We start from the raw sequence: 10749 nt of genomic DNA, 5'->3' as shown, positions 1-10749 counted from the left end.
TGGCCCTGTGTCATGGGGGTGCTCATGTAAAGGCTTTTGCAGAGTCCAAGGCTCCAGCCTGGGCTTGGGGGACTTTGCTGGTTCAAGTGAGGGAGAGACTGTGGTAACAGGACAGCCTGCCCTGGGTCTGATTGCAAATTCAGGAGATAACCCTGCTGCATGTGTGGCAGGGACTTCTCAGGCAGCAGACCTGTCCACTGAAGTCATTTGATGACAGTCATCCTCAGGTGTGTGTGGGGCTGGGTGCCCAGCGCTCAAGTAAGGACTCAAGACTGCAGGAGCTCCACACCAAGCTACAGGTGGTTTCACACAGCATAATGAGTGACAGCTGGGCAGACATGACACCTGGACAGATGGGCCATCTGGGTAGACTGGCCACCTGGGAAGATGGGTCACCTGGGCAGACAGGTCACCTGGGCAGATGGGTGTCTGCCAGCGGTTTTGTGTTGAGGGCATTTGGGCAGGGCTTTTCCGGGTGGAAATGGGCTATAAAACTTTCTGTGGCTTAATGACTGCCAGCTATGCATGGGCAGAGTGAGGCTCTGGGGATAGTTAATTCCACAGGAAAACTTAGAAAAGTCACCAGCTACCTTTTTAGGAAGTACCCTTCATTTTCCCACAACCTACTAATGCTCATGTCTCCAAACAAGACAAATGGCTTTGCTGTCCATGTCTTAGGGGTACAGATACTGTGTTCTGACTTCCGCCTGTGCTATGTGGCTCCCTCTGGTGACACAGGCTTCAACATGCGTCCAGGCTGAGCTGTGCTTTGGTGTTCTGCCCTCTTGTCTCTTATCAATGGACAGCTAGGTTTCTGCTGTTTTCATGATATCAAATCAATCAATCAATCAATCAATCAATGAATCAATCAATCAATCAATCAATGCAGCTCTCTCCACAGAGATTTTCCTAAGTCACTGGATTATGGAGAAAAAGACTCTGATATATCTGTCCCCATAGCCATGTCCCCGAGGCCCTGCCCTTGAGTCCATCCTGAGGCCCTGTCCTGAGGCCATCCTGAGGCCCTGTCCTGAGGCCATCCTGAGGCCCTGTCCTGAGGCCCTGCCCCTGAACCCTGCTCCTAAGTCCCACTTCGCAGTGAGTTTCTCTGCACTGTTAGTAACTGGCTTTACCAGATGTTTTATTCTGGGCTGTCCTATGGGGCTGGCTGTCTCCTAGCTTCATCAGCTTGTCCCCAGTGCCCAGTGACATGAAGGTCCTTCACACATCTCCAGCGTGGACACAGGCGAAGGCCTGTCCTAGCTTGTGTTGTGGGGTTTGACAGTTTTCCTCATCTCTCTGCTTTCAGCCAACACTCTCTCCAGTGGGGAGTTATGGAGCCTTTAGGGTCAGAGCCTGGGCCTGCAGCTCCAACAAGCCAGGCTCTGCTGCCTGACCTCAGTGCACCAATAAGAAAGGAGAGTCACTCAATGTGGCTACACTGGGAAGAGGATGAAGATCCAGAGACAAGTAGCTCTCCAGGGTCCTGACCCCAAGTAGGCCTCCAGGGTTGAGGTTTCAATGGAGAACAAAAGGCTTGCATAGCTAAGCAGTCCAGGTCCCTGTGGTTCTGCCCATCACTGACTCATCATTCTCAGCTCTGGCCACTCCTGCAAGGTCTCCGTGTAAGCTCTCAGAACTGTAAAGTCATTTTCTGGAAGACAATGTCCCCCGCCCCTGCAACCCCCCCCCCGGGCCTGGTGCCAGCCTTTTCCTCCTCCCACAGTGAGATACCCAGGGAAATTCTGATTTCTTTTTGTTTCATTGGTGTTTGTTTTTTGAAGCAGAGTCTTGTAGTCCCAGCTGGCCTGTAACTTGCTCTGTAGACCAGGCTGGCTTCAAACTCATAGAGATCTGACTGCCTCTGCCTCTTGAGTGCTGGGATTAAAGGAATATGCTACCACATCCGGGTAAATTCTAATTTCTTTTTTAAAAAATACTTTATTATTTTTATTTTATGTGAGTGAGTGTATTGCCTGCCTGTGTATAAATGCACCTGTGTCATGCAATGCCTGAGGAAATCAGAAGAGAGTTTTTGATCCCCTGGAACTGGAGTTACAGATAGTTGTTAGTCACCGTGTGGGTGCTGGGAATCAAATCCGGGTCCTCTGCAAGAGCAGCCAGTGTGATTAACTGTTGATCCATCTTTCCAACCCCCAAATTTCTAACTTCTTGAGCTCCTTTGTTACTGGGATGGGAACCTGTAGCCTCACCACGGCCGGCCATTGCCTATCCTAAGCACAGAGCAAAGAGCATCAGCAGACCCAGTGGCACAGCCCCAAGAGGAGCTGAGACCAGGACCAAGGCAAGGCCAGGTCAGGGCCCCGGGCACCCGGCAGAGCCCCTGCAGACCACTGCGAATGACTCTGAGCCCATGACTGGCATAGGCCTGGGTCTGCTGACACAGGAAGGCTACCCCTGCCTGCAGCCTTCCTGCTCAGAGCTGGGCCCTCTCAGCTCTACCCAGCTCAGTCTCCTGGGGTTGTCCCTGCCCTCAGACAAAAAGCACAATGCAGGCCCTGTCTTGGCACAGGGTGTCAGGGGAGGAGCCCCTGTACAGAGGAGAGCTCGAGGGAGGGATGCAGGGGGATTGTACAGGGCACAGGGAGGCATCACAAGAGGTGTTAGCCAGACTGTGCCACTATAACAAGACTGGACAAAAGCCACGAGAGGGAGGAAGGATTAACTTTTTTTCATGCTTCAGAGGGTTCATCATGGTGGGGAGGACAAAGCCAGGCAGAGCTGCTCATATCATGTTGGCCAGGAAGCAGAGACAGAGGTCCTGCATCAACCAGCCGTCTCCTGTTCCCCTACTTCTATCCTTGCCTCCCGCTAATGCTGCCCACACCGGGCTGATTTCCCCCACAGCGAATCTGATCTCCAAACATCTTCACAGGCAAGGAGGAGCAAGCAGAATGCACGCTTCTTCTCTCTGCTTCTTGGACACTATGAAGTGAGCTGCTCCTCCTGCCCTCCCCTCTGCACAGGTTGGACTGAGACCCTGGATAAGGAAAATCCTTTCTCTTTGTTGGTTACTTATCACAGCACTGAGAAAAATAGTTAAAGGCAGAGGGCAACTGTCAGGTGACCGTGAGTTTATTGGCATTGTGAGCTTGTGATGGAGAGCAAGAGACCAGAGCAGGGACAGGGAGGACGGAGAGTGACCCAGGGTGCGGGTGGGGCTTCTGGGAGGCAGGGGGAGAGGTCAGGTCACATGGGGACTATCTATATCAGGTTAGGAGCAGACTGAGGTGCTGAGAGGGGACAAGGGCAAGGATCTGAGCCCACTGGCTCCAGGTCACAGGCCCATCAGCAGCTGGACTTCTGTCCGGAAGAGAGGCGACAGCAGGCCTGTCTGGAGCAGGCTGGGTGGCAGAGCAGAGACACAGAGGAGGAACTGAGGCAGCAGCTGGGCTGGCAGGAGAAGGCACAGCAGGAGGAGGCGGGCACGCAGCAGGTGGGTCTGCACACGGGGCGGCAGAGCAGGGACACGCTGGAGCAGGGTCTGCAGCAGACGGGCTTGCAGCAGAGGGGCACACAGCAGGATGACGGGGAGCTTGAGGGCTGGCAGCTAGACTGCTGGCCGCAGGGGGATCCAGAGCAGACTGTTGTGCAGCAGACGGGCTTGCAGCAGACTGGTGTGCAGCAGACGGGCTTGCAGCAGAGGGTCACACAGCAGGGAGAGGAGCTGCCGCAGAGGGAGGAGCTGCAACCTGAGGTCTGACAGCTGGACTGAGGATGGCAGCAGGATGAGGAAGACCCACAGCAGATGGGTGCGCAGCAGAGGGGCTTGCAGCAGAGGGGCACACAGCAGGACTGCTGGCAGGGGGAGGAGCCGCAGCTGGACTGTTGACAGCATGGTGTGCAGGAGCTGGGGCAGGTGGATTGGCAGCAGGGGCTGGACACACAGCTCACTGGGGTGCAGATGATGGTTAGGCCTGGGGTTGGGGCACAGCAGCTGGACTGGCAGTCACTGGGGGTGCAGCAGGGGACACAGCAGCTGGAGGCGCAGCAGGGCTCACAGTAGCTCTCTGGGCAGTCTTCCACCTGCCAGGAGGACTCGGTGTGGGCGTCAGAGCAGACGGACATGGTGGAGGGGGCCATGCTGGGGTTGGCTGGCGTTGCGAGTGTGTGTGTGTTGAGTGTTAAGTGACTGTGTGTGTGAGTGGCTGTGTGAGGGGCTCTGTGCTCCTGGTTTTATACTGAGGCGTGTTTTGCTGTGTGAGGCTCAGAGCTCTTCCCTTTCCTTGTTGTTCAGGCCCGAGGACGCTGTGCAGGGTCGTCCCAGGATACACCCTCCATCTGGTGGCCACCTGCCAGGTGACCGGGAATGGCTTTGAACCCCAAGACTGTTGTGTCCTCCAGGCCCTGTGTTCAGTGTGGTTGTCTAGTCTGCCTGTAACTGGGAGAGAGGGGACGTGGCTGAGCCCAGGATGACCCATCACAGGCATGCTGTAGTGTGTTCCGGTCGGGTCCAGCACTGTGACCAGAGTGTCCCAGCCGCCGCCTCTACTTCCCAGTGTCCTCTCAATATTGTCAGATATTGGGGTTCAGTGCCAGGAGTTCCAGGTTCTTATATCTCAGTATGAAGAGCTGGACAGAGGCAGATGGTTTGTAGCAAGCTAAGCCAAACATTTATTAAGAAGCCTCTTCCAAAGGGGCCAGCAGAGTCAGTTGCAAAGGCCTCCCTGTACACAGTGGGATTCTCTGTCACGCAGTGAGGGCTTTCCTGCTCATTTACATAGCATGGACTCTCTTACATGTCCCCTCCATGACATTCTGCACACAGCTTCATGCGTGGTGGATCTCATTAATATCTTTACTTTCCACACACGGGTGTTTTTGTGTCGTGTCAGGCCCTCGATCACTGAGTATGCCTGTACCTCTGTGCCTTTGCAGGCAGTGCCAGGGATTTGATCTGGTCTCAGATGGGGGTTTCCAGCCTTCCCCTTTGCCCTCATTTTGTAAGACTTTGCATAGGTCTTTTAGCCCTCTGCCTCCTTCCTGGTCCCTCCCTCAGCCTCTAATGGGATGCAGAGTCACAGAGGACAGCTGTGCTGGCCAGACGCTTCCTGGGAGGGTCACAGGCAGGCCACTGAGGAAGACTGTGGCCGAGGACAGGACTGGGGACACATTAAAAAAAATCCGACCACCAGGTTTCGAGTTCCTGCCCCAAGGATCTGCAGAGGTGGCCTGCCCTGCATCTGGCACCTGTCATTGAACACAACAGTCCCAAGGCTTATCCAGTGTCGTGGCTGTGTTAGAATTCATCCCTTCTTTATGGCTGAACACTATTCCCTTAGGTGGATATATCACATTTTATCTATCCATTGGTGGATGGACACTTGGGCCGTTTTTACCTTTATGCCTTTGTATGTTTGAACATCTTGCCAACTCCTCCAGGTAGAGGTGTAGGAGCAGAATTGCTGAGTCGTATGGTGGTTCAGCATTTAACTGTGGCAGGATGAGAATGTTTTTGAGGCCTCCAGTCCAGGCGACTCAGTTCTCGGGACCTCCATGGCACTTATTATTGTGTTTAATTATAGCTGCCGCAGGGTGTGTACTCTCTCCATGGCTGTCCATGTCCTAATGACGAAGCCCTGGCTTCTTCCTAATGGCAAGGTCACTGTTTTCATGTCTTCTTTGGGGAATTGGCCATTGAAGACCTATGCATGGTCTCTTTTTTTTTTGGTTGTTTTTTTGGTTGTTTGTTTTTGGTCTCTTGAGACAGGGTCTCCCAGTAGCTCCAGCTGACCTAGAAATCATTACGTAGACCAGGCTGGCCTCGAACTCACAAGGCTCACAGAGATCCGCCTGCCTCTGCCTCCTGAATCCTGAGATTAAAGTGTGCACCACCATGCCCGGCTCTGCATGGTTTTTAAATTGAGTTATATTATTATTGTTTTATTTTTTTAATTTGGCTGTCTTTGTGTCTTAAATTGCATTATCTCTCCTGCCATAAGACCTGGATCCTTTTTGGATTCTGGGTAGTAGGTCCCCAGTGGGTCATTTCGCACTCTGATGATGTCCTTTGATGCCCACCACTTTCTTGATTTTGACGGTTTAGGCGCTCTTGTGTTCTTTATGCCTTTAGTGCCTCATCTGAGACACCATTGCCCAGTCTTTGGTCAGGACACTGGCCTTTGGGCTTTCTTCCAGGAGCTTCGTAACTTCAGTGTAGTGACCCTCTGTGTCCCTTAAGGACAATAGTGCTCTGCTCACTAATACTTAGTAGGCTCTGCCACTCTGCTCACTAAGAGTTAACAGGCTTCTTTAGACTCTGTTGATGCAGAGGCTTGAGGAGGAGGAGGCTGTTTCCAGGCTGCTGGGAAGACCTGCACCTGTTCATTATTATGAAGGAAAAATCCCCATGTGTTGAGCACCACTTGAACACTTGTCATATGTAAACTCTGTGAACTTCAAACACTGAGCTTCCAATCAAGGTTCTCAAGAGGGCAGTGAAATCATTCCTGAGCAGCCTATGGGGGGGTGCGGGGTGGGAGCATCTGGTCTAATGTCAGGTTTTCAGCACCAGTCAAGCAGGAGAGGCTACACTTAAAGTCATGTATTTAGGTGTTTGATCCATTTTGAGTTCATTTCTGATGTAGCAGTACAGTATCGTCTTTGGCTGTCCCGGCCCCACGCGTGGAAGACGCAGCTCTTCCCCACTGAGGGAGTGGGGTGACTCAGACTCACCCCCCTGGGCGGCACATCATCAGCACCCCAGCCCCACTGTTTCCATGCCATAGCTTTCTGTCTTCTTACTTTTTGAAATTGTGCTTTTTTCTTGCCTAATTGTTGTGTTTGTAACTTCCAGTGCAGTGGTGGCCGAGGTGGCCGTCCTCCTTTTGTTCCCGTAAGGATCATCTGTGGGGCCTCATAGACGTCTGCTATTGTGCTGAGGAAGTTCCAGTAACACTTTGCTGAGTGTCTTTACCATGACAGGGTGGAGCTTGCTAAGTGCCTTTCTACTTGGTTGAGATGGCCAGGAGGCCCCTCACATGCCCCTGCACAGGAGGAAACTCCCGTGGTGGTCAGCCTTGTTTTCCTGGAATGTGTCCCTCCTGGCCATACTGTAGTCCTTTGCTGGGGTTCGTTTGATTGTCTTTTGTGAATGCATCTGTTCACAGTAGCTTTGATCTCTAGGAATGAGTGAGGAAAGGTTACCCCCCTTCTTTTGGTCGGGGGAGAAGGCATGATCCTCTGCTAAATGTTTAGTAACACAGCAGCCATCCAATCCTGGACTCTTCATTTGTGTGTGGATTTTGATTAGTGATTAATGTCTCTGACCATCTCAGGTCCAGTCCCCTGGCCTGAGTCAGCGCCTACACATTAGAGTCCAAGACACAGACAGATTGAGATGACATGGGAAGAAACTTCACGCAGACGGTAACCACAGAGATCCAAGTGGCAAAACAAGATGGGTTAGATGCCGCAGTGTCAGAAACAGCCACGAGACAAATAGTGACATTAAACATCAACAGAGCTCAGTCTATCAGGAAGGCATAATTTTTACCATACCGACCCCAAAATATATGAAGTAGACATAAGAAAGGCTTGGAAAGAAATAGCTCCAGTTCACAACAGTCAGAGTCTTCAGCGAGCCTTGTTAGCGTAGGACTTTTAGAGACGCGCGAGCAAGCATCACAGTGTTACTAGCAAAAACATGAGTCTCTGTAAGAAACAATATGGAGGGGTTTTTTTTTTTTTTTTTGGTCTTTTTGAGACAGGGTCTCTCTGTAGCCCCAGCTGTCCTGGAACTCACTATGTAGACCAGGCTGGCCTTGAACTCACAGAGATCCGCCTGCCTCTGCTGGGATTAAAGGTGTGCACCACCACGACCAGCTGAAGCTCTTTTTTAAAGGTTAAAAACTCATTCAATTTTATGTCTTACAGGGTTTATACCGAGTTCAATATTGTATAACTGTGTTAATTCAACAGTGAACCTAAAAATTTTATAGCCACTTTTGAAAGAGATGTGTCTTCGGAAACTGTTATTGAGTATGTTAAAGCTGTAATGAAATGCTTCTTCTGATATATATATAAAATTTAGAAAAAGTAGAAATTGTAGGGCAATTGGATAAACAGGGGGCTCAGAGCACAGCTGGGCCTCACAGAACACACAGAGCAGCTGCTGGTCATCTCAGATCCAAGGAGTCTCAGTGCACTTAAAATACTTGAGGTGATACAAAGTATCCTCTCTCACCACAGAGGAAAGAAGCTGGAAATTAAAATAAACCTGGAAAACTCAGCAATGGAGCAACATGCTTAGACAGCCAGCTAGCCCAGGACCACCCAGAAGCTGGAAAATACAGGGAATGGATGGCAATGACAACACAACAAACCCAAGCTGGAATGGGTCAGACGGCGCAGAGGGAAGTTCATACTGCAAAGGAAGAACGCAGATCAGTCACCTAATTTCACACCTCGAGGAACCAGGAAGAGAAAGTGCCAAGGAAACCCAGAGCTAGGCGTGCTAGCAAGTGAGCAGGAAATACAGTAGAGCCTGCAGCCTGAGCTCAGAAAAACAGTGGGAGTCAGTGGGCTGGGAAACTAGTCCTTAAAAGAGCAACAACATTGGCCAGTGTTTACTGGACTGAGAAAAAAAGAGATGACTAAGTAACTAAAGTCATAATGGAAGTGGGGGCATCTCTCCTAAGTTTATGTAACCAAGATGGATCTGAAGAGAAGCCTGAACAGTCGTGACCAGCAAAGGAATGACCGGGGCAGCAGGGACAGATGTGGTACCCTGGGTGTCAGTGACAGACTCCTGCAAATACACAGACTCCCACAGACACAGACTCCCACAAACACACAGACTCCCACAGACACACAGACTCCCACAAACACACAGACTCCCACAGACACACAGACTCCCACAGACACACAGACTCCCACGGACACGGACTCCCACAAACACACAGACTCCCACAGACACAGACTCCCACAAACACATGGACTCCCACAGACACAGACTCCCACAGACATAAACTCCCACAAACACATGGACTCCCACAGACACAGACTCCCAAAGACATAGACTCCCACAAACACAGGGACTCCCACAAACACATTGGCACATTGACATGTTGCAGACATGGTATATCCTAAGGCTTCAGATGGCTATTTGGTGCCCTTTTTGACCATGAATAGATGATAAACATTTACTGGAAGGCAGGCTCCGCTGGCCACTCCTACTTTCATGTGTGTGGGAAGGCCTTACTTCTGCTTCCTCTTTTCCTCTGTGGCCTTTTAGATGGACCCCAGGGTCTTGTACACACGGGCATGCTTTCCCTCTTAGCACTTATAGGTCCAAAACTTTTCACATTTTATTTTGAGGCCGAGTTTCACTGAGTCACTCAGGCTGACCTTGAACTTGTGACTCTCTGCCTCAGCTTTCTAAGTAGCTGGGATTGGAGGTGAAAACTACCACCCACAGGTCTCCCGATGGAAGGGTTCCCCCAGGGCTTTAAACCCACCACGTTGTTTCCTGGCCCTCAGGGTCAAATGAGAGATCACAGCTAACTCTTCTCTGTCTTGCAGTGCCTTGGTTAGTGTGTCTCCATGGTAACCTTTTGAGTTTATTCTCTGTGGAGTTTATTGCAATCTTGGATATGTAGATCTGGGAGTTCCATCACGTCAGTGAATGTTTTCACAGTTATTTCTGCAGATGTTTAAAACAATTTCGGCTACGGTAGAATATGCCTAAGCTTTGCATGTTAATTGTTGTAAAGGGCATGTTTCAGTAGAATGCACACACTCACGTGCAGCCCGCCACCCAGCCCTGCAGTTCTTCATCTTGTAAAACCAGAGCTCAGTCCCTCTTAACACTAAGGCCCCCTGTCCCTGCAGCCCCTGGGACCACCACCCAGACCACCACCCCACTCTCTCCACCTTCCCCTCATGCATTTCCCCATGCCCACTCTCTTGCTGGGGTCCTACTGAGCAGGGATTGTCCTGTTCCTTGCAGTCCAGTGTGGTGTGTGCATCTCCCCACCTTCCCTAGGTTCCTGATCTTCGGACCGGGAGATCTCCATCCACCTGTCTTCCTAGATTCTAACCTTTCCTTCTGCCTGCTCAGTTATGCAGTTGAACCACCAGTAAATTATTATCTTTGGTCCCTTTTCATCTTATCCTACCCTCCCCCATTCTGCATTTGCTGATTTGTCTTCCTCTTGATTTATTAAGTTCTATCCATAGTCTTTCTTTTATACTCTGAGCATTTGCGGGGGGGGGGTCATTTTGTTTTGTTTTTAAGACGGGGTCTCACTGTATAGCCCTGGCTGGCCTGGAACTCACAGAGGTCCACCTGCATCTGAGAATCAAAGGAGTGCACCACCATGCCCAGCTATCACACTGAGCATTTTTAATGGAGTTGGTTTTCAGGGTGTCTGGTAAACTTAGCCCTCAGGTTCTGTAAGAGAGAAAAACCACAGAGGACAAGCCAGCCTTCGAGTTGCAACAGCAAGAGGTTTATTTAGTACCCAGGTACCTGTGGGCACAAAGTCTCCTCGGGGGACTTGCGCGCCTCAGGTCGGGTTTGTGGAGCTTTTATAGGGCAGAAGCGGGGTACAGAAGCAGAAACGCGGTTATTGGTTCGTTTAAACTATTACAAAATGCTACAGGGAGAGCGGGGAGCTTACTTATCACTAAGCCAGATGTCCCAACCATAAAACTTATTTATCAGTGAGTTGGAGATGTCCCGGCCATAAAACTTACTTATCAGTAAGCCAGATGTCTTGACCGGTA

At 50.8% G+C, this 10749-nt stretch overlaps 1 protein-coding gene across 4 annotated transcripts; it reads right to left on the bottom strand.

Moving 5' to 3' along the window:
• Positions 1 to 3309: 3309 nt before the first annotated feature.
• Positions 3310 to 4104, bottom strand: LOC103736041 (keratin-associated protein 10-3-like). Of its 4 annotated transcripts, none has more exons than XM_029564660.1 (2): positions 3626 to 4104; positions 3310 to 3556 (listed from the first exon to the last, which is right to left on the bottom strand). In XM_029564660.1, the coding sequence occupies exons 1-2, from the start codon at positions 4102 to 4104 to the stop codon at positions 3310 to 3312; spliced, it is 726 nt and encodes a 241-aa protein (XP_029420520.1). The 4 variants fall into 4 exon arrangements, with proteins under 4 accessions (XP_029420520.1, XP_008833686.1, XP_008833687.1 ...); XM_008835464.1 differs by having other exon boundaries at positions 3310 to 3688; positions 3761 to 4104; XM_008835465.1 differs by having other exon boundaries at positions 3310 to 3654; positions 3778 to 4104.
• Between the last annotated feature and the right edge of the window lie 6645 nt (positions 4105 to 10749).

This window comes from Nannospalax galili, unplaced genomic scaffold, assembly GCF_000622305.1.
Source record: "Nannospalax galili isolate Female #2095 unplaced genomic scaffold, S.galili_v1.0 scaffold5938, whole genome shotgun sequence".
Classification (NCBI taxonomy): domain Eukaryota; kingdom Metazoa; phylum Chordata; class Mammalia; order Rodentia; family Spalacidae; genus Nannospalax; species Nannospalax galili.
This window is presented reverse-complemented; position numbering and strand designations above follow the sequence as displayed.

Excerpts from the sequence above, each read along its gene's own strand:
- LOC103736041 (XM_029564659.1), bottom strand. The coding sequence starts at position 4,104 with ATGGCCCCCTCCACCATGTCCGTCTGCTCTGACGCCCACACCGAGTCC. Across the intron at positions 3,939-3,995 it reads CTGCTGCGCCTCCAGCTGCT|GCCTAACCATCATCTGCACC; the intron begins GTGTCCCCTGCT and ends CCCCAACCCCAG.